At 31.6% G+C, this 24,201-nt stretch overlaps 3 protein-coding genes across 3 annotated transcripts; 2 read left to right on the top strand and 1 right to left on the bottom strand.

The window, feature by feature from the left end:
- Positions 1–1,474: 1,474 nt before the first annotated feature.
- On the bottom strand, positions 1,475–3,541 carry LOC122609566 (replication protein A 70 kDa DNA-binding subunit B-like). The gene is made up of 6 exons (XM_043782593.1): positions 3,425–3,541; positions 3,179–3,305; positions 2,860–3,017; positions 2,467–2,761; positions 2,296–2,367; positions 1,475–1,829 (listed from the first exon to the last, which is right to left on the bottom strand). Exons 1-6 carry the CDS (start codon positions 3,523–3,525, stop codon positions 1,686–1,688), a joined length of 897 nt encoding a protein of 298 aa, XP_043638528.1. The 5' UTR covers positions 3,526–3,541; the 3' UTR covers positions 1,475–1,685.
- A 10,144-nt stretch (positions 3,542–13,685) lies between these two features.
- Positions 13,686–15,243, top strand: LOC122606779 (50S ribosomal protein L33-like). The gene is made up of 2 exons (XM_043779636.1): positions 13,686–13,788; positions 14,877–15,243. The coding sequence occupies exon 2, from the start codon at positions 14,885–14,887 to the stop codon at positions 15,059–15,061; it is 177 nt and encodes a 58-aa protein (XP_043635571.1). The 5' UTR covers positions 13,686–13,788; positions 14,877–14,884; the 3' UTR covers positions 15,062–15,243.
- Positions 15,244–15,424: 181 nt separating this feature from the next.
- Positions 15,425–17,588, top strand: LOC122606777 (1-aminocyclopropane-1-carboxylate oxidase homolog 1-like). Its single transcript, XM_043779634.1, has 3 exons — positions 15,425–16,149; positions 16,395–16,716; positions 16,999–17,588. Exons 1-3 carry the CDS (start codon positions 15,566–15,568, stop codon positions 17,248–17,250), a joined length of 1,158 nt encoding a protein of 385 aa, XP_043635569.1. The 5' UTR covers positions 15,425–15,565; the 3' UTR covers positions 17,251–17,588.
- Positions 17,589–24,201: the final 6,613 nt, after the last annotated feature.

Raw genomic sequence — 24,201 nt, 5'->3', positions numbered from 1 at the left:
ATATTTAACTGTTATATACCCTTTGAGTATTAATAGAAGGATAAAGCATGAACATACCAGAATACACATTTAATGTGCAAAGATAATTATTAAGGAAACTGTTTATTGATCAAATACACTTAAGACGGAATAGTGAAAAAAACAAAGTCAAAAATTTAGCAAACGTGCATGACACAAACAAAACAAAAGCTACATTCAACCCTTTGAACGATCCAACACCTTCTGCAGTGCGGCTACTTTCTCGTCAAGTTCTGCAAAAACCTTATCGCAATTTTCCACGGTTTTATCAAGTACATTAGCATCGTCAGAAACATCATCCAAGGTGGAAGACCATTTGTTTACAGAGTCTTTGAATTTAGCATAGAAAGTACTGTTATCCTTCACGGTTTGCTTGAATTTTTCCCAAAGGATATCATCTTCCTTAGACGTTATACCTATGACAACGAATTAGAGTACAATGCAGCCTTCATATGAATAAAAGTAAAACGATGGGTTACGATAATCAATAAAACGGAAGAATACCTTGGGATGCATTGTATTTTTTTCGCTTCTTTAAGCCATGTAAGATCCTTTCCAAAGCTGCATTGGAATTGTCAAAATATTTTGAGATCCGACTAAGATCCTTCCCAGCCTCGCCAAGTTTATCAAGTGTATCATCGACAATGGAAACATGGTCAGATAATAGTTGTATGGCCTTTGTCGATTTAAGCTCTGACGGGTTTGTGTTGATTGAAGAAGACTCTGCAATAATTAGATAAATCATCAGTAATTCAGTATTATGTATAAATAATATAAAGAGGAATAACTGTTAGAGAAGAAGCCTACGGTTGTGGTTTGCCATTTGGGTAAATCTGTAGCACAATGAAAATCAGAAGCTTGTATGTATATATATAGATGGAATGTATTTAATTCTATTGTTTTGGAATAGATATAGATATACTAAATAAAAGGAAAAAATAGTGACGATTGTTAGTGGTTAAGATACTGGATAAACACAAAAGTTTGAAAGATGATTTGGTTAATTATGTAAAGTTCTATCAAAAAATTTTGAAATGGTTTAGTATGTCAATTAACTATCTGTTAGATTACATGTATGGAAAATAACAGGAACTAATGTGTTATACATTTGTATAGAACGTACACCCATATATTTTTGCATAATTACCTTAACTTTATAGTGGGTAATGGGTATACACTTGCATCTCATAACCTGGCTTACTGCATACACTAATCTGTTAGAACTACGTTACATCCAAGTATTCAACAAATTCATCTTGTATGACTCTTCTTAATTAGCTATAGCAATAAGTATTATGAAACACCATTTGCCACTATTTGCAAACCTCTAAGATACAATACTGCACATGTAGTGTACACAAGAAAGTGCATAATATCAATATCCAATAACAATTTAAAACACCCAGGAGGTTTTTTTGTTCCAAGTTTGAATAAAGATAATCAAAAACCTAAAAAATATGCAAAATAAACTACATTATTCGACTGTCAAAAGCCTCAACAGTCGAAAATATCCAATGTCAAAACACAACATAAAAACCGAGGCATATAGAAACAAAATCCAAGTTTAATTAAAGGGCAAACAAATTGCATTATTCGATAAGTTTAGAACTCCGGGGTTGCTGACATCTCCTCCATTTCTAATACTCTTCATCACTCTGAACGGTTAGTCACCTGCGTATCTTGTTTGTCGAAGACTTGCTGGATTCAGGGGCAGCATTAGTTTCAGTTTGAACTTCAGCATCTGGATGGGGGCGCTTACCATGTGGACTATCCGCAGTGCTAACAGTGTCACCCAGTACGGACATGGAATCCTAAGACAAAATGAAAAAACCAAAATTAAGTATGTATAAATTATGCAAGAATGGTGCATTATTCGTGTATATCTTATATTAAGCTTATGTAAAAAACTACATTAAAACCACCTTCGATGCAAACATCCTACTTGATCAACATTTGACCTTCGTGCAATGTACAACTACTTAACTGTTGACTGTTATAAAATCCAAGATCAACATTACTTTGATTAATAGTAACAGATATAAATATGTTCAGGTATCTTATAGCTTTTTCGATAGGGGATATCTAATTTTCGATATTAACACAAGGTTATATTGAACAGGCTTAATAATAACACTATTTTATAAGCTATACTAATTTTTGGTACATATAATTCAAGGCATGAGTCAAGCTAAAGAATGAATGAAATGTGAAGCAATTAAAATAATACCAAACAAATGACAGCACATTAACGAATAACAGGGTGCTATATCAATTTACCTTGACGGAACTGCGTCCAGCTGTAATGTAATTAGCATGTGGGGGTGGTACAAATGTGTCGGATACAAGTTCCTATGAGTTATAAGATGAAACAAAACTCAGCAATTGATCACGGGAAAAAAATAGTGGAACACTATGTGACACATTATCATGTTCTAAGAATAGTTATACCGTCTCAACGCCAAAGTGGTTCTTGAATGCCGCAACAGTCTGGCTGTCCTCGGTGAGAGCCACAACGGTATAGTAATGAAAATCTCCGGTCCTGTTATACGGCTCTATCGCAAACTTGAATAGGAAAGATTTGCCCACAATCTCATTCAGCTCATCAGGGATGCTAGCAAGGTCATCTAAATACCGCTTTCTCATATCAAGTGCACTATGTCCAATCAGTTGTTTGATATGGCTGTCAAACAATGTGAAGCATGTTGACCCAGTGTCATTCACAACACGAACATAGACTTTGAACCTAATACAACATTATTGCAAGAAAGCTTAGGTAACGGGAATACTAAGTAGTAAGTAATACATAATATATACTGATATGTAATATGTAGTTTAACATACTTTGCAGTGAGTGATTTTGGGTTTTCTCCACAGTCCGGGCACCATAATCCTTTCTCATCACTTTTTACTTTCTTGTTGCAAGGTTTGCAAGCAGAGTACCACCATGCTTCATCAGGTTCAATACTGTCTATTGTTGCATAGGTAGCATAATTGTCATCCTAATACACATGATACTTGACTAATTGTTATTAAATATTCCCAACAATTAAAGATTTCATTTGTACAACTTTTTAAGTTAGAAAAAAGTTGCAAACATCATCGTTACTTGCAAATAAATGTCATGGAAAACAGAAGTGTGTTTTAAAAATATGATACTTACGGGTTCATGTAGCATGTAATCATTTAACGGCACATAACTGCAGTCTTTGAAAAAGTCAGATGGATTGGTTTGAACCGACAGTGTGTTTGCAGCTTGGATCCTCTCAACTGGTCCTCTTCCATCATACCTGTAATATATGTTTAGACATAGCTATAAGGTTATTCACAGTTCCAATATACATAATTACTCTCATTTAACGAAGACATAGGCATTAGAATGTATTTGTTAAGAGAAGGCAGAGCTAACCGTTGCAGGAAGTCATTGACCTCCGGTATGTCATTGTTAACAAAGAGCTTCGTTCCAGAAAAAGCATTTGCGACACCCTTGCCCCCTAGATTGGAAAACATTGTAATACAATAAGAAAATAAGAGAACAAAGTATCCACAAACAGTATAAGCTGTTCAAGATATATCAAGTTAGGGGACTTATTCCTCCACGTGTTAATCTTTGCAAACTGAACGATGATGACAATGGGTTTGTTTGGTTCTTGCTTGTTAAGCTCATCTTGCAGTATTTCAATATATTTCCCAAACAATGTAAGCCTGAGTTCAACCGATCTAGAAAGAAAAAATTGACAAAAAGTGGTTAATAAATCGAACAGGTAATAGTCATATAGACAGTCATGTATATTCAAAGAAAACCCACTCTAAATCTTTAAGATAACACACGATCTTGTTTTCTTCGGTATTGTCTTGCTTTTTAAAGGAGGTGATATTTTCGATCCTCACAAAAGCTCCAATGACATCTGATGAAAAAGTACGAAAGTGAAACCAATGTAATTTCTAAAAAGTAAAAAACAACCGGCATAAAGAATCATGCATTGAAAGTAAGTTGAAAACTAACCGACACAATCTAGATCTTTAATTTCAGCTTTGGTGTGAATCTGAGTGAAGGTTGTGAAGTTAAATCCATAACGTGATCCAGTGTAGTCTAGTATAGGGTTGACTACAGTGTTATGGTTGAACAGAATCTTATATGGATGGGAGGTCGGTTGAAACTTGTGATATTTTTGCGACCCATTAGAAGCTGCAGAATATGCCGTTATTGAAACAGTTGCACCATCATTCAAGACATGCTGCCATTGAGAAATAAGTTTCTTGCCTCTTAACATAGCGGGCATCCGACCGGCCTGCAAAGTTAAAACAATCAAATAATAAACGATACACCTGTATATATGATAAATTTTTTATTGTTTTATTTCAGTTGAGAATGAGTCATTACAAACCTGTTCATCAGCAAGAATGAGTTCCAGCATTGGGTCTTTACCCTGTGGATTTTGCCACCAAGTGTGTATCACGCGAACCCTTACAGTTGCGTGACGTTTGCTAGGTTTGACATTGATTAGCCTTGTTGCCATCGTGGATATGTCTCTCTCTCTCTCTCTCTCTATATATATATATATATATATATATATCTTCAGATCAGTTCATACAAAAGTAGATGTTCACACAAAACAGATACATATATATATATATGCACTTAAAAATTATTATCCAATTTACGGACAACGAACATCAAAATATTCGAAAATATTATGCAATTTATGGACAACGAACATCAAAGTATTCTCCTTCGGACTATCGAGAGAACAACATTTAAAAGATTAACTATATTAAATGTGGTTACTATATACAGTTTTGTCAAAAGAAAGCTAGATAGTAGTACAATGATACAATTTTGATAACACATAAATGAAGCACCCAAAATTGTTTATTACAGGTATAAATTTGGATCTTTTTCTAATCTTCAAACCAATTTGCCTTTATCTTTCAAAACAAACATATAAATGATGATAGACTAAACAAATGCTTGTACAATAATCATACATTTATTTATATATATTGATATCTATACATATATCTATATATATATATGTATGTATATATATATATGTATTCAGTTCATATCAAAATTAACATTCACACAAAAACAAATATATATATATGGAAATGTTGTACAAAAATATATATATATATATAGATATAAATGACACAAAAACATCATCAATATAAAGATGATACAAACATTCAAAAGACCATCGATCTGAATCATACATATATTTAGAGAGGTACAAAACATCATCAATATCTATATAAAAATTGATCATCGATATATATATAAAGATTTATATTAACATACATCAAAATAAAAACTCACTAAAAAGAAATACAGAACCACGGATCGAGAATTATTACCTTGAAATTGTTTTCGTGATGGTATGAACCGGAATGACAAAATAGAAGAAGTTTCGATGTGCTGAATCGCTATAGGTTTTGTGATAATATATAGATTTGAGATATTTCGGGATTTAACCATTATTTTAAAACCCTAAATCCCTAAAGTTTAGGGATTTGAAGTAATCTGAGTTATTGATTCGAAGATAAAATTGGAAAGGATTTTGGAGACTATGAAATAATTAGATAAAATGAAATTAGGGTTGTGTATGTTTATAGATCTGAATGCTTTCTTTCAAAAAAAGGATGTGACCGACTCCTTATTAATAGTGGGTTTGAGAACTATAAACAAAAACCTCCTTGGTTGAAGTGGTAAACGTGATGACCTGTTGTACGAAAGGTCCCTGGTTCGAAACCTTGCAGCCCCCTTTTTTTTAATAAAGGCGTATATTTATGTCTTACATGCTGATACACGTCAGCATCAGTAAATGCTGACGTGTAATGCGAATTGCTCTGGTAACGCCACATCAGAAAAAACTGATATGGCGGGCTCAGAGAGCACCATACGGGCGCTTTCTGATAGCCTTTTATATATATATATATATATAGATATGCTTTGTATTAAAGTTTTTAAGAAATTGTTTAAAATATTTTATATATATATATATATAGATATGCTTTGTATTAAAGTTTTTAAGAAATTGTTTAAAATATTGTTGATATAGTTATAAAAGCATAGTTGTACCAATTGCTTCAAGAGTTGTATTGCTTTTTAGTATAATTATAATAAAACCTCATGTGAATGAGTTATATAAAATTGATGAATATATATAGTACGAACACGAAGACGTATCTAATTCTCATATATATATATATATATATAGGTTTTAGGTAAAATAAAACAAGTATTAATGTAAAATAAATAAAACAATAGGTTTTTCTATAGTAATAATCACCGTGCATCATAAAAATCATAGTACATCAATTGTTTCATGAATCTTCGTGCATCAATTTAACCATGATCTAAGGGTCAAGATCTTGTCCTATTTATTTTACTTTAATACTTGTTTTACAATATCCAACCCTTATATATATATATATATATATATGTTAAGCTACGTTCAATGTGGATCGAATGCTACTCGAAATTCAAGTCCGTCTTAATCGAGTCTCTCCTTTGTAAAATTATAAAACGATCAATGTGAGTTGTGTCACATGGAAATGGTGAAAGTAAAGGAAGTTGTGTCTTTGAAAGTGACGTGGACAAAAGGCCTGGTCAAAGAGCCGACCAAACATAGTTACACGTGGGACCGATGCACGTGTGTAGGCTAATTAATTGCTTATCTGTATCTATATCTATATTATATTATAAAACAAATTCTCCTGTCTAAAATTTTAAGTTTCAATATTTACTTCCTTAAAATACCCTTCCTATCAATTCTATATTTACCAAACACTCTTTTTCTCTTCTCAAATCTCAACCAATCATTTTTTCTCTCTCTCCTCCATAAATCATTTATTCCTCCAATTCATTCAAAATCTTTTATCTCTCGATAAATTATAAAAATTATATGGGTGTTCTTAAAATTTCATGCTATTTCATTAGAGATGTCATTCGATATACTTTCAACGAATTTTTAAATCCGATGGCGGAATCGGTACGGTTAAGGCATTTGGTTATCACACTTTATGACCTATCACACTCTATGACCTATTACACTTTATAACCTATCAGGCTATCACCCCACTATCTCACTGCCGCAACGCGCAGGTACTTACTCTCGCGTATAAAGAAAGAAACTGCTTAGTGCCGCCTTCCGCGGATTTTGAGCTCCAATACCTCGACGATGTATGAGGGAGGTTAAGATGTAGGCATACCTTACCCCTACCTAAGTAGAGAGGTTGCTTCCGGTTTCTACCTAAGTGATAGAAAATGTCCTTTAACCTTTGCATGGGATAGGTATCGAACCCATAACCTCTGTTTCCAGAGGCCATGATGTTTACCACTGATCCAACCATGCTGCTTCACAAAACTCTTTCAAAATGGATCGATCAAATAAGTCGTATATATTAATATATTATATTATATTATATTATCTCTTATATAAATAAAATAAAATTGTGATGACATCTATATTTTTTAAGAAAATTTTATTTGGTATCATTAGACTTTTTCTTATTAACTATTTATTTTTTATTTAATTAATTTATGACATCATCTTTTGAATTCTAATTTTTAGTTCCTTCATTTAAAAGTTTTCAAAATGTTTCAAGCTTAATATAAAATAAGCCTAATGTATAATAATATTTTTTTATGATTTAGTAAATGTTGAATCTTTTCTTATTATTACAGCAATATTGATAACTTGCCATTAAAAATATAAACATTTTTACATTACGATTTTTTTAATGCTTTATTATGATAATAGAGATGTATTTACGAAATTTATTTAAAATACTCGGGTTAAATCCGGGTTCATTAGCTATTATTAATATTAATATTAATAATTACATAATGTCGAAGGAGACACTAGACCAAACCAAACCAAATCAATACATTATAAATAGTAGTATTCCTGATGTAAATTCATAAGATATGATACATATGTTAATTAGGAAATTAAAGCATTGGTAATTATTTAGTTGGACTTTATGTAATCTCATTAGCCTAAGATTATACTATGAAATATTGAAATGAATGAAATTTTGGTTACATATACAATCATAATCGGTTAACACAGTATATTAAGTTTTTTTTTTTTTCAGTGGTTAATGTTAGTTTTATTGATATTGTTAACGTACTAATAATATTGTTGTTATAATTAAGAATATCTTTATCTACGTTTATATAACTTATTTTCCAAGTAACTACTATTAGGTTTCAAATCAAGTTCTCACAACAACGGATAGTACCTAAATCATTGTTTCAAACTATCAATTAATTGGTAGTTTTATTTAATTTGGGATCTCCATCACATACTTTATCAATATATTTACGTAATTGGCATGAGTTTCTTTTATTCTTTTTGCATTCTTCGTAGTTCAAACCTCAAGAAGTATCTAGGAATATGTTATGCATGTGCAACATTTTTAGACGTTGTAATTGTAATTGTAACTTTTATCTTGGCGTTTAGTGCTTTGCTAGATGTCTTTTATTAATATATATTGCCGTTCTAATAAATATATATATATATATACGTATAATATTGGTAGCGTCGTAAGCTCCGTGTATTACATGCAGACCTAAAATCTAATATCTAATATATCCGTGTGTGACATATGAATTAAAACTAGTGATAAATATTTATCACTTAAAAAGACAAATTGGACGACTAAAAATACTGAATGAGGCCATGAGACCATCGACATTGGAATGAAGTTCTCGATGCATTAATTTAACTTAGATGTAGAATCATCATTTCTTGATCCAAACGACAAAAAAGTTAGCAAATTAAGAAAATACCGTTTTTTTGACATAGAAGCTAGAGACAAACTTTGGGAAGTCTCATTTTCAATATCAGCTGCTTACGAAACCTATTTAATCTATAATAATGGAAAATAAATAATATAACTGATATTAAGTTAATTATGAAGCCAGAAATCTACTTGGAATATTTATATTACAAGAGTGTAGTTTGAATGGGAGGCCGTTGTTCAAAGTCCAAACCATAAAATAGGGATTTAGTTAAACACATTCTTAATTATGTTATCATTCTATCATCTAATCATATGAAAGTAACATCATATGAAAGTAACACATATATCATGATTATTTATTATTAATTATAATAATATTAGATTAACTAATTCTTTTACATTTGAGACGGTGTGTTTGTTAACCTTGTTAATACAGTATAGTAATTGGTGCTTTTTGACATATCAACATGTGAGAGATGGGTCAAAGCTGATTGATAAAGTACTCAAAAAGTGATGAGCAACTATATGTCTGTTAGAGAATATATTTTTTTTTAACAGCATAAAATTAAATATATGTATATATATATTATATATATATATATAAAGGACAAAGTTCAAGATGAGCTAGCCTAAAAAATTACATCACGAGATGAGGATTTAAAAGCCACTCTTCCCATTTAATGTTTATCTTACGATTCCTACTAACAAACCAATGGAAGGAATAATAGACAATACTATCAAAAATCTCGCCATCTCTAGTCTTTGTAGGCTCGAAGATGCAATTGTTACGAAACCTCTAAAAAGTCCACCAAATGATACAAGTGATCGAGAAAATTAGATCTTTGTGCATGGACTAAATATGACAGCTATCAATAGTATCTACAACCATCTTAGGGGAGTCAAAAATGAGAGAGTTAACCTGAAGTCAAGCAGAGATCAGGCGCCCAATGTTTTCTTTGCCACATGACAATCACAAAAAACATGAGCAATAGACTCAATCCCGTTGTAGCAAATGGGACAGAACAGTGAAGGCACATCTAGACCTCAAAAAGATAAGTTAAGTCTGGAAGGAAGTCTGTCAAGTAACAACCGCCAAACAAAGATATTTACCTTTTTAGGAAGGAATTTGGACCAGCGAGTAGGGACATTACCTTAAGGAAGCATAATATTATCAACAAATAGTCGCAACTCCTTAACAATGAATGTATTCGAACCTTCTAGGCTCCAGGTCCACGAATCAGGCTGTTGTGAAAATGTCACTTTTTGTAGAATCGAAGACAAATCAGAAAGTTGTTGTTCGATACCACTTCGTAAAGGTCTCCTCCATTGCCACTTCCAACCTTGAGGCCCAACATGATCAGAAATGAATCCAGTCTTTAACAAAGATAGAGCAAAAAGACGCGAGAACTGGAACCGGAAAGCTTCCTGGCCAACCCAAATATCTTGCCAGAATCTAGTGTTACAACCATCGCCAATTTTTCTAGTAATAATGTCAGGAGGAATATGACAAACCTGGTTAAGGTCCTCAATAGAAGATACAATACGGTTCCAAACACATGATGGTTTACCCTTTTTGGACCTTTTAAAGTCGACTCCATGAATAGCATGAATTACTTTAACCCACAAATCAGAGGATTTTGACAAAAAACGCCACTTTCATTTGGTTGAAAGTAATAATGTCTGTTAGAGAATCATCATTAACACTGTAATAAGAGAACTAAACTTCGTTATAAAAAGGTTTGGTTGAAAAGATTAAAACCTTGACTATATGTATTCAATGAATTAGCTAGGCACACCACTAACACACATCCTTCAAACTTTACAAGTTTGATCATGTATCTGCAAAATGCGACAGGATCGATGATCAGTTTGTGGTCGATAATGAATAATAGTGGACATACATTTTGCTACTTATTTCCTTTAATTTATATTATTAAAATTATTAATTGGTATATATGTAAAATGAATTATGCGGTTCAGATTATTAAACGACCCCATAAGGTAATTGCATGTACAGAAGAAAATAAACGATGTTTTTACTAGCTAGTTAAGCAACATATGAAGAAGATGTGTACGCTATAGCGTAATAAGTCACAATTGACTCGAGTTATTATTTAAATGTAAATGTTATACTTATAGATTAAGTTCCAAATGATGTAACGCTAATAAAATGAGAAAAAAGAAATCTTTATCTCTACAAATTTAATTATGATGTCATCATTATTTTTTCTTTATTTTCAAAAAACTAATTTTCATATTAGGCCTTATGTTATCTCTTTTGTTACATATTATTTTTTAACCTTATTAATATGAAAAATGATCGATTGTATATATTCTAGCTCTTTATTTTTAATTCTATATCTACCATTGATTTATGGTAGTTAGTTTTACTTTTTTTTTATCACCTAATCGATTTTATATATTAATATTCATCTTTACAAATATATTGTTATCTTCATATCAAAAATTATAATGTATCGACAACAAATTACATATAACAACAATAACAAGATCACAGTGTGTTTTGTTCAGTTTTCTAGTTTTCATGAAAATTTTAGTTTTCAAATGATCACAACTCAACAAATTAACAATCAACTTTCATCAGTAAATTTGCACATTGCAAAAATCACAATTGTGTTAAAATGATCAGAAACCTTAAGAGTCTGTCTCTAATCAGCTAATTATTAAAATAACATAAGTGCTAGGACAATATATTATAGGTAAGAAAAGTGTTTTTCAATCATTCACAGGTGTAATCCAAATGAGAGAAAAATACAGCCCATGATTCTTGGTGGTCTAATTAAGAGCTAGAGCCTAGAGATAAAGTTTTAACTTGATCTAAAGGAATGTTTGACCAAGTGTTAACTACTCCTTGCCTTATGGAAGCATTGTCTTCTAAAATTGAACTTTGCCAATACTCTTTAGTCTTTTGTCAAAGATAAAGACCATTAGTTAATTCGTTTTGCTAGCTAGATTTTAAACCCAAATTGTTATAAAAAAAAAGTGTGAATACAGTTAATGGTTAGAATATATAATGTGTTTACATTGTCAATCATTCTGCTATAGCGAATGAAATATAAGGGCAGTAAAAGGTTCGTTATGTAACTTAAATATTAAATTATTAGTAACGCATTAACAACAATCTTGATGCAATGTACTATAGTTAGGGATATATATATATATATATCTTCGTTATTAAGATTTTGGGTACGTAGTTTATTCAATATACTAGCTAATCATCCCGGGTTTAACCCGGGGCATATAATAATAAGAGTTTTGCGAACCAATTGTATATATATCAATGTCATTTGTGTCGCTAATTAAAATCTAGCCTTTTAATGAAATATTTTTAAAAATAATGTTGATTTACTTATATATAAAAAATTGACATAATACTTTGATAATTTAAAATGTATTTAATAACAAAATGGTTTAGATGATGTTAATCTAAAATACCATATATAAATTAATAGAGTTTTGAAAAAAGAAATTTAAAAATAGTGTTTATGACATCATAACTAAATGAATTGAAAAAAAAAAATTTTAAGGAAAAATATGGAAACACCAAATAAGCTATTTTTATAAAAAGTTATGTCATCAAGATATGTAATATGTTAGTTAACATATACATAGCCACATAGGCATGCATACACCATTGGCCATACATATATATATACATATATATATATATATATATATGGATAATGATAAATCAACCTAATTGGTATGCTTAAAGTTGTGCCTAATTATAGGATGATGACATGTGGAAAAATCAGAGGGCAAGATTAAAAAAGAGAATTAGTGCATTCCACATGTCAAATTCTTAAGGTTTTAGGCATATCTTTAAACACACCAATTAGGTTGATTAATCATTTTCATATATATATATATATATATATATTTATATATAGATGCACGTGTATTCCAATATAATACAATGAATGTAGGTACACCATGTTGTGCGAACCTTTAATAATTAGTTAGAATATTATACCATTGGGGGAGGATTTCTTGAGCTTGTACTAAAAAGGGAATACAAACATGAGAATACTTTAGATTATTTTGGGCTACTATTTCATTAAAAAGCCCAACACATTGTTTACATGTCCCATTGGTGTACGTATTAGTTTTTTAGTTTAATGGTATGATGGGATGAGTCATTTGTACATTGATGGACATATGGGGTCACATTTTAAATAAGATAATACAGTAATACAAAATGGTTGCAAACCAGTCATTATCCAACATAGGACCAGTTTGTGGTTTGAAATAGTTGGACATATTTAAATACACCTAATAGCCCATTTAGTGATGTAATGAGCCCATCAAATGTTAATTGGATTTTGACCTTGTACGAAAAGTGTTTGGTCGGATTCGTCATTTTTTGTACAATTATGTAAGTGTAGTAACGTTGCGTAGCGTCTTGTTAATATAATGGACGAGTGTGGTCCATTGGTTTAACATCTTATACACTTTAGGATGTGATAGAAGATATTGGAGGATTTTATCACAAAAATACTATCATTAATACTCTGTAAGAGTGTAAGAACTGTTTTCACGGAAAAAACAAAGACTCATACTTGATGAGGATTTGATTCTTGTACACCACTTAACTAGAGAATCATTACGTTGACCGGATGTGAGCAGGACAAAGAATCCGTGATCAGTGGATATGAGAAACCATAAGTTCCTGATTCTCAAACCCGAACTAAAAAATATATATTATTTAAGTACATAACATGCAAAACATATATCAACTATATTAAATTTTTTGAACTAATTACTTTGAGATCAGTAATTTTTTGTTTTAAGCATTATAATAATGCCAATGATTAAAACTATACAATATTCGTAATCATGTCATATACATTCCAGGGACTTGAGTGAAAGTTTCTATATAGATTAGGGACCAATATATGATGTATAATTGTATACGAGTACCTTTTTATATTTTCGGAAAACGGAAAATCTTTTTCAGATATCAGGATCGCCGATCAAACTATCCTGTCTCCGGTCACCGTAAATCTCTCTCTTTCTCTCTCTCTCTCTCTCTATATATATATAATATATATATGTTATTTATGAATTCATCTATAAAATTCAGGTTTTTAGTGCCTAGTATCTTCATTGGATTTTAGTTCCTTGCTAGTATGTATGAATAATTTTTGTTTTTTCATTTTTATTCATTGAAGTTGATTTAGTTAAAGGAAAATGAGTTTGAATATTAAATAATACCCATATATTATTTTTGGTAAAACTAGCTTGTTAGTTAAAATCGGAAGCTGGTAGCTGATAGCCGTTAACGTAAAAGGACAAGTATATATAGTATTATTAGTTTTTTGGTATTATTTTTCTATAGATTCAAGCTACTTTGCAAATGATATTTTAGATCACTAACGGTTAAGGATTTTTTTTTTTTTTTTTTTTTTTCATAAGCTACTCAGATATCAGTAAGCCAAACAAAGCTATGACTTTGAGCTTATAAAAATCGTAGCCTTAAACTATACGATTTTCAAAAAAAAAAAAAAAAAAGGTTAGATGACAAGAATGCTAACAAGATTTTTGAAAAAGACAAAATCCTTCGATATGTTTTTGGTCGAAATTGGTATAAATGGATCAAAAATAAATACTTGGACGACGTATGTGAAAAAGAATTTATTCATGGGTGGCTTTATAGAGAAAAAGTTGAATAATTTTGGTCATTTGGTGGCAACTACAAGTCACACTGTAAGTTACATACACACTGGAATATATAGATGATGTTATCTGTACTAAAATATCGTTTTCTAAAGAAGATGTTAACTTATGGTCAAGTTGTGATGTAATTTTACATATATCTGAACTAAGCTTCTTTTTTTTTTCTAAATATATAATTGATATAAGGTTATCAGAAGTAATTTTTATATAGGTAGTTCTTAAATTCAATGTTTGGTTTTTTATAAAATAAGGTTCGTTGAGCTATTGAGATCGGGCTTAGAAAGTCTTTGACTTGAGCTCAAGTTGGGCTTGACTTGTTTGCAGCATCAGTTGGGATGCCTGAGATAAGTATTTAAAAGGTAGAACTGTTGTTTAGATACTTGATTTTGCTTGTCTTTTGGTTATTGTAGATTGAAAAATGGGAGAGAAGAAGAAAAGTGCCACAATATTAATAAGACTAGTTTCAGCAGCAGGGACAGGATTTTTCTATGTAAAGAAGAAGAACCCTAGGAAGATACCGACAAAGTTAGAATTCCGAAAGTACGACCCTCGTGTTAATCGCCATGTTCTCTTCACGGAGGCAAAGATGAAATAATTCAAAACATGGTGATCTTGGTAGTCTTTTCGACCCAATATTTGTTTTTGAGCTCACTTTTTCTTTCCTTGTAAGATTTTGGTTTTTATTATTATAAACATGAGTAGTTCTTATCGTTTTCCTTAATTACAAACAATGTTTGGGCCATGTTCTTATTAATGCAAGCCATTGATTTATGGTCATCCAAGTTTCTAATAATGTGAATCCTGTCTTTACTTCTTTATTGGATATGTGTATCTTTTTGGGATGAAATGTTATATGAATATACAGTATAGACGAATTGCGTATTGACACGGCTATCAGCCGAGTCATGATCACCTCCAAGTTTATGCAATACTGCCAAAAAATCATTGTGATTGCACTCTTGGAGAATAGTCCAAACTCAGCCTTGCAATGCCAAGAAAGTGGGACCTTTTAAGTAGATCAGTTTTTTTTTAGATTTTACTTGCAAATGATTATGTTGTCTTGGCAGTTTATGGGATCCTAGAACTATTTGGTCCAGTTATGTTCATTTTATATGGTCTTTTCTCTTCCTCAGTCATAAGTCATAACCAACGGTTTAAGCCCACTTCCTGCACCATGACAAGTATGAGCCAAGATTTCTATAGAGCGAAAGAAGATTTCGACCGAACAAAAGCTGGAGTTAAAGGATTGTTAGACTCTGGTGTATTGAAAATCCCCAAGATTTTTGTTCATCCGCCGGAGAATCTTCTGCACACCCTGTCTTCAGGAACTTACTGTTTGAACCTTAAAGTCCCAGTGATAGATCTTGAAGGAGTTGAAGGTGGAAAAAGAGCAAAGACTGTTGGTGAGTTACGAGGAGCGTCAGAAAGTTGGGGGATTTTTCAACTCGTTAACCATGGGATTCCGGGTAATATTCTAGAAGAGATGATAGAAGGTATACAACTGTTCCATGAGCAACCGAGGGAGGTGAAGATGGAATGGTACTCACGTGAGCACGGACAGCAAGTAAGGTTTTACTCAAATGGAGATCTTTACGTGTCCAAAGCTATTAACTGGAGGGACTCGATATCTTGCCACTATGCTGATGGTGTACTTGATCCTAATGCATTGCCAGGAGTTTGCAGGTATTGCGTGGACCTTAGTTCTTTTAAATATGATGTTAGAGTTGGCAAGATGGGTGGGTAGGACGGGTTGGGCAAAGACTCAAAACAGGTTCGAGTTGAAACGAGTCATATTCAGGCAAAAGTATTTATTTGGCCATTAGACCTGTTTGAGATATATAACACAGCCCAAATCACATGCAGCAAGATTTTTAAGCTTGTTAAAACTTAAAGTTTATTTTGAACTCCTATATCTTTGTGGCTTGCAGGCAGGCAATAAAAAATTACATGGAAAGGATCATGAAGCTGAAAGATACGCTAGCAGAGCTTCTTTCAGAAGCACTAGGACTTGATGTAGACTACTTGGCAAAACTTGATTGCATAAAAACAGCAACACTTGTTTGCCACTACTATCCCTCTTGCCCTGAGCCAGATTTGACATTAGGAGCAACAAAGCACTCAGACCCATCTTTCATGACCATTCTACTTCAAGATAGTATCGGGGGTCTCCAAGTTCTCCATAGAAATCAATGGGTTGATGTGCAACCAGTAAAAGGGGCACTTATAGTAAATATTGGTGATCTTATGCAGGTAATATTAATGTATAGTTAGAGGTGGAAAATGGCTGGGTTAAGTGATGAGTCAAAAACTTTAGTCTATTATTCGGCCGGGTCAGGTCCATTCCTAACAGTTTTGTCCAAATTTGTTATTATTACTTTTTGTATAAGGTTACAAAATTATGTTATTTCTTGTAAGCTTTTTTGATTATTTTGCCTGTTTGACTCGTTAGAGATAAACGGGTCGAGATTGCCACCAAAAAACACTTTTTTGTTTTTTTTTAATAATTATATTCTTTTCTTTGAATGTATGTAGCTCATCACAAATGACAAGTTCAAGAGTGTTGAACACAGGGTATTGGCTGCATCAATTGGGCCGAGAATATCGGCTGCATGTTTCCTGTATCCAAGTACCGAAAGTAGTTCTAAGCCATACGGGCCGATAAAGGAGCTGCTATCTGAACAGGACGCACCAATATACAGGCAAACTAACCATAAAGAATATATGGCTCGTTACAGAGCAAAAGGACAAGATGGTACCTCAACCCTTACTTTCTTTAAGCTCTAGAAAACAAGTTTGTCAAGCAACTATTGTGTGCAACATCATTTCTTGCTCTATTATAACTGGAATTTAGTTCTGTCAAAAAAAAATATTTAGTAAATATGTATTTTGTAAGGCTAGATAGTTATGAACATTCTAACTAGTTTGGTATATTTTGGTGATTTGGTCAACCCCTATAAGCATCATATGCCTCTTACATGGGGTTGCACAACAAAACCATTGTCGTATATCTCAAAATCAAACTGAACTGGTTTGCTTCAGTTAAATCCAGTTTGTTGCCTCAGCCGATTTGTACTTGAACACAACTTTTCACTCCTTAGAAAGGAGTTGCTGCAGCTTTAAGTACTACTTCAGTGAATAACTTTTCTTATTTACTACTTACTAGGAAACTTATTCGGTTTTTCATAGTGTTGATTCAACATCTAAATTGCTTAACTTTTGCCCAGGTTTCAACTTTGAACTGTTTTAACTAGTCTATCTACGTAGCAACAATTTTGGAAGCAGAATCTTTATTATTGGATAAGAGTTTGTCTCTATATCTTACCTACTGCACACCATGCAGGCATGCATACCAATTTGATTGGGTTGTATTGTGGCAACTAGGTGGCAATTTTAACTCATATACATATAGATATGTCATATTGGGTTATAAACAAACTAAATAAAAAGCCTTCTGTTAAACCCATTAAAATATGTCAAATTTGTTAGATGGGTAAAAAAGTGGCCAAAAGTTTATAGTCATTTAAGTCATGCTATTATATATATTTTTACTGTATTTATATAAAAACATGTTTTTTGTGATTAAAATTAACTCAACGAGTAACATTTGCACGGTATTGGCGTTGAATTACAAACTTGGGAATAGTTACACACTAACATTTATCCTTCAAAAAAAAAAATTTTAAAAATGAGATTGTACAAATCATATCCTTAAGCGTCCTTGAGCTGTCACATCATATCTTTACAAATCTTTATACATCCTTATAAATCCTTCAAATTCTATAATTTTATCTCCAACCATACAAACATCCTTACATATTCTTTACCTCCAAATAAAAACAAAAAGATATTAACTAAGGACAAGTAAGGGCATGCCCTTAGGTAAGGGCATCCTTCAAAAAATCCTTAGTTTTGAACAAGCTTTAACGACAAAGGATATCTAAAGACACATCATTAGAGATAGCCTAACATGCCTGCTTTGCCATGCCTAGCAACCCAAATTGTAAAAAAAAGAACCAAACAAAACAAACAAAACAACAAGCCAACCCACCTATTTTGCCATATATGTCAACCCATATCCATTATTATAAACAAACAAATCAACCAACCAGTCTCTTTCTACCCTAGTCACTCCTATATATCAATTCACAAAGCACAAAGCATGTTAAGTGGATAGTGATAAGATATATGCTGCCTAATATTTAACCAGTTTGGATTTTCTTTGATCACTGGGTTATTTTTTTTTAAGTACCATAATTGTTTTATACTTTTAGGTTCATATGTATTGGTATCTAACCATCTATTTTGTCACATCACTAATTAGGTGCTTAAACTCCTTAATCAAGTACTAAACCATTAACAATAACCTTATGACACTAGGTAAGCTTCTTGCACTAGATTCTACTTCCAAAATGCATCCATTTTATTTGCATTAATCATCACTCGCAAAATGTTACATGAACTCAAAACCCGAATGACACAATCATGAATTTTAACTCTAACCGAAAGAAAAAGATACAAACCTGAGTACAAGTAACACGAACACAATTACATCTCCAATCTCCAATTACATCATAATCTTCAACAAATCATTGCAAACAAAATAACCGAGCTTAAAATTCCTCATGCTTGCATATTAGGCCTTTCTGCATAATAACAAGTGTCGAGTGCTGCTTAGTACCAACCTTGTGGCCATCTCTTCTTTCTGTCGAGTTTGGGCAACCATCTCTTTTTCTTCAGCTTGGCACCCAAGGTTTCTTTGTCTTTCATCTTTTTATCGGGCCATATCAGCTTTAACAAGTAACCTTTTCGGAACGATTTAGTAGCATGACATTGAGTTTGGCTTTGAGGCAAGTTAATGAACATGTCTTCATGAGCAGTAAAGATCTCATCGTGTGTTCGGATACTATTAAACCTGATGTATCTTTGTTCCAAGGACTCTTTTGGTATGTTCCTAGCTAACATAGGAGACGCACCGCCCCAATTATTAGTACCTAATGAAGGGTGTTGGGGTGTCCTAAAATCCAACAATTCTCTTTGCCTCATCTTCAAAGATCCTATAAGTTTATTATTGGTTTCTGGTTTATATACTTCTTTATCGATACAATAATGAGACCTTTACTAATAGCTATACACACTAAAAGATTCTTGATTCAAAAATTACAACTGTTGGACAGGATATGCACAAGAAAGAACGGTGACTTCAAAGCGTTTAAACAATGAGTTATGGTTGTTTATTAAGTTACGAACATGCCAAAAAAAGGAAACAAAAAATGGGTTAATTAATATAATGCTTCTTTTTTTATTCCATGTATCAAATCAAGCAGCATAAACCAAATAAGTTGCCTAATATGCTACAGTACTAAACAAGATATAATTAACCAGGATAATATGCCAACTGATAATATGTCAAGAAAACTAAAACTAAAACTAAATTATTATGATTAATATTCCATAATCACATGCACATGAACAATTTAACAAAAGATAGGTGATGGCTACCAAACATTTGGTTGGGAATAGAGCCTTAGAGGCGGGTTGCCACATCAGATAGGTTGATTTTGGGATCAGTGAGTGTATTTTTGATGTTTTCAAGTAAGCTGGTTTTACGTCAAGTGGGTCGGTATAAATATAACTAAATTAACTTTTTTTTAAAATCAGATTAACGGGTCGACATGACCACCCAAACGCAACACAGACCCGACCTTAATAAATTCTGGTTGGTGTTGTTGATGGTATTGACATATCTTCTCTTGATGATTTTAGTTTGGTTTTTTTTTTTTAGTGAAGTCCATCATTGAGAGCATTACCCTTAGGCCTGTGCTTATAAGAAGGACCGTCCTCTAGTTTCTCTCCTGCCACATCAACATCACATAACCCAACTCCCCTCAGGACATTAACTGTCTATAAGGACCGAACTTCTTCGTCACATCATCAATTAATTATAATTTATCTTTCACACAAATACACCTATATATACCTCACACACATATAAAACAAACAAAAAAAAAGATAAATCAGACCGACATCGTGAGTTCTCCAGCTTCTTGGTGAAGACTCCCGATGGGGACGCAGCAATTAGGAAGATGGGTGCCAATAACTCGTCCGCGTCTTAGGCCATGAGGACGCTCATTTAGAAGTTCTATAAGCACCGCCCTAAATAGTGTTGAAAACATGTACTATAACTCATTGTAAAGGACTTTAAAATAATAAATTTTTACCTCAATATATGATGTATCATGTTATTTGGACCACGGGAATGGTTCTTGATTCCATTTGATTCTATAACTAATAATATGTTTTTTTTTCAATTCTAGATTTTCTTCCATACATTTTGCTAAATTGTTTGTTTTGTTTTATTTTTAGTGTAAGTTTAAATTTTGATCTGAACCATTCAAATCCATAAACAAATCAATTTCAACCTTTTAAACTAATAGTCAACTCTTTAATGTAAAAGATTTTTTAAGAAGTTACGCAACTCTCCCATTTTCTCGGTAAAACTCCCATAAGGAAAGATAAACTTCCGTAAAATTACAAACTCAATCATGATACCAAATACAAAATTCATCAAACAATAATCTCGTAAGAATTCGTTTCTAACTCTTTCTCCATTGCTATTTCTTTTCCTTCTTTCCTGATTTATAGGATTTAAGTTTCAAATTTATTATGTTTTGAGATCGAGGAGCATCATATGAATTTTATAAGTTGTTTTCAAAAATATTTTCATTTTCATTATATAATAAAAAGGAGTTTGATTTTATAATCGATGTTTCAGAGATTGTTTCATCCATTTATATTAATAACTTGAATTGGTAAATTTTACCGGATGTTGCCCCTGCTTGAAAAAAACTAATATATCAATTTGTTTATGTATATTATTATGCAATAATTCATATGCGATTCAAATCTTTATATTCACTGTCATTTAATTATTTCTAACAAAGTTTTGTGTTTCATGAATAAAAGGAGGTGTAAGTTTTTGGTCTACTTTTATCAAATGTTATGCAATATATTCATTTGTAGATTTGGTTGTTCTTGATTGATTGAATTTACCAACAAAAAGTTAGCCTAGTGGTAAGGAAAACGTGACTTTAAAGTCTCAGGTTCAATCCCTGCATGACACAAAAAAGAGCAATGCGTTTCTTAATTTTTCGCTACAGGAATGTGAATATTTGTTTTGTGATATAGTTTAAGTCGAGTCATATTCTTTGTTTCAGATTTCATCAGGAACCATCCATGAAGTCATAATCTCATATGGTTATCTGCACGTTCTTTATTAATAAAGAAACATGTTTTGTGTCTTTTTGAAAACATCTATCAATAAACTTAAACATAATTGATATATTCTTAAAAAGACACGTGGCGTAATCTTTTATCGACACGTGTCCTTTTAATTTACTTATTATGTTAAATTAGCTTTTTTTTTTAGTTGTATATAAATTCAATTTCCCTATTAGACTTAGAACTAAATTTTAACTCTTGGCTTATTATTACAAAAGACATTATAACCTTATTTTATTGATCATTTTCTCATTAATAAATTATTTTTTTTCTTTATCAATTATTCAACTCCTATCATTTATATTAATTATCATAAGTTATTAACATTAAGGCTTTAAAAATTTGAGTCTACGATCCGAAATCACAAAGCTATTTGCCATCATTCACTATGCTTACAAGGATTTTGACGTGGTTCTAAAAATTTAAGGTATATCTAAAATTCTAACTAAGCGTTTATTATATTTATCATTACTGTTTATTACTCCATCCGTCTCATTTTAAGTGTCATATTTTGATTTTTAAAGTCTTTTTCTTTTAACTTTGACCATAAATATCTTTGTATGTACATTATAATAGTTGATGAAACTTATATCATTAAAAAGTACATCGAAAACTCAATCCATTCATATAATTTGTATCAAGTGTTGTATAACACAACAAAAGATAACTACGGTCAAAGTTCAAACAAAAAGACTTTAAAAGTCAAAATAAGACACTTAAAATGAGACAGTGAGAATATAATTGAGCTTTGATCATCAATTCACTTTAGCTACAAATCTACAATTTATATCATACTCATGAATCTGTATGAGACATATTCGAGTTTATTTATGATACAATCTATATAGCTACCGTACATCGTACAAATATTAGAACTAGTGTATATATATATGTGGAAAAGTGAATATAAGGTTGTCCGACACCTAAGGTTAAGTGTAGATACCCTCACATACTAATTTTTTAATATTTGTTGAATTTTAATTAAATCACATGGCCCCTTGATTTTTAAGGATTAAAAAAACAATATGTAAGTATTCCACACCTAAGCTTAAATACCTAACAACCTTATATTCTCATCCCCGATATATATATCTATATAAATATTAAAACAGTAGGAATCCTAGCTTTTAAAAACCCTTTTTAATTTAAAACTATTTTTAAAATTTGCTACATATCCTATGTGTCATCTCTATAATTTTCCATAATATTTATTTATTTATGCAATGAAAAATATTAAATATATATTGGTATGTAAAAAATAAAATTATGAAATTAATAAAATTGATTTTGCTTCCTAAAAACCAACATTAGTTTCATATATAGATTACATAATTGTGTCGACACATCACACCATTGTCGTATTTTTTTTTAAAGTTGGTTTTTTATTTCATCTTCAAATTCTTTTCGACTTTTAATATGAAAAGTAATTGGGTTGTTAATTTTTATGTGCTTTATACATCATTATATTTCTCAAAAAATTTATATGCTTTAATGTATTATTATATATTAGTTCAGGTTCATTTTTATTCTTTTTACGTAGGTTATTTTAAATAGCCGCACATCGTGCGGGTAAAAAACCTAGTATATATATATATATATATATATATATATAGTTTTTAACCCTGTCGTTAAAATTATGTGTTATTTAAGGAGGTTTTAAATATTCGACAACTATTTATGTAGTATCTTTTCACTCAATTTAAATTTAGCTGAAGTATTAAAATTTATCCTATTTGTAGGTTTTCAAATCTACATCGATCTAATATAGGGTTAATTTTTATAGCTACCGATGGACACGTACGCCGACTCGGACCTTCCTGACGTGACTCAAATCACCTAAGGTTTTGAACTTCAACGTCATTTAATTGGTATGGATACTTGTTATGAAAGATTAGGATGATTTTGAGTTTTTTGGTGACTTATTTAAGCTAGTTGAGATTTGTTATTACAACTACCCATTTAAGTTCTCTTATCAACTTGCATATTGACAAAATTGTTGATTTGTACCCAACGGGAAAAGGAGAGTAAAGGATGAGGCCGGTTCATGCACGTCGCATACAATCGGTCCTTATCGAATAGCTGATAAAGTAACTAAGGCTCTTTTGAAGAATTTGTCAACTGGTGAGTGGTTACAACTATGACTTTTTCCGTACAAGGTTTATGTAACACCCGTCGTTTGGACCCGTCAACGTTACGTGACTAATAAGATTGAAACAAGTCAAACTTTGGTAAAGTATGTACTTTTGTGAAGAAAATCTAAGCGCGTGAATAGTTGTTGGAAACGTAATTTCAAAACATGTTTTATTGTGTATGCGAAAGATTTGAACAAGTCTTAAGTCAAAAGTTTTAACTAAATGAATCATTTCACGAGAAAAATCCGAACTAACCGCGAGAGTATTTTTGTGGAACAAAACCCTCCCACCCTTCCTTCCCACCTCATTTCTCCCTTCCCCTTTC

This window comes from Erigeron canadensis, chromosome 7 (genome assembly GCF_010389155.1).
Source record: "Erigeron canadensis isolate Cc75 chromosome 7, C_canadensis_v1, whole genome shotgun sequence".
Classification (NCBI taxonomy): domain Eukaryota; kingdom Viridiplantae; phylum Streptophyta; class Magnoliopsida; order Asterales; family Asteraceae; genus Erigeron; species Erigeron canadensis.
The sequence above is the reverse complement of the archived record's forward strand: the minus strand, read 5'-3'. Positions and strand labels throughout refer to the sequence as shown.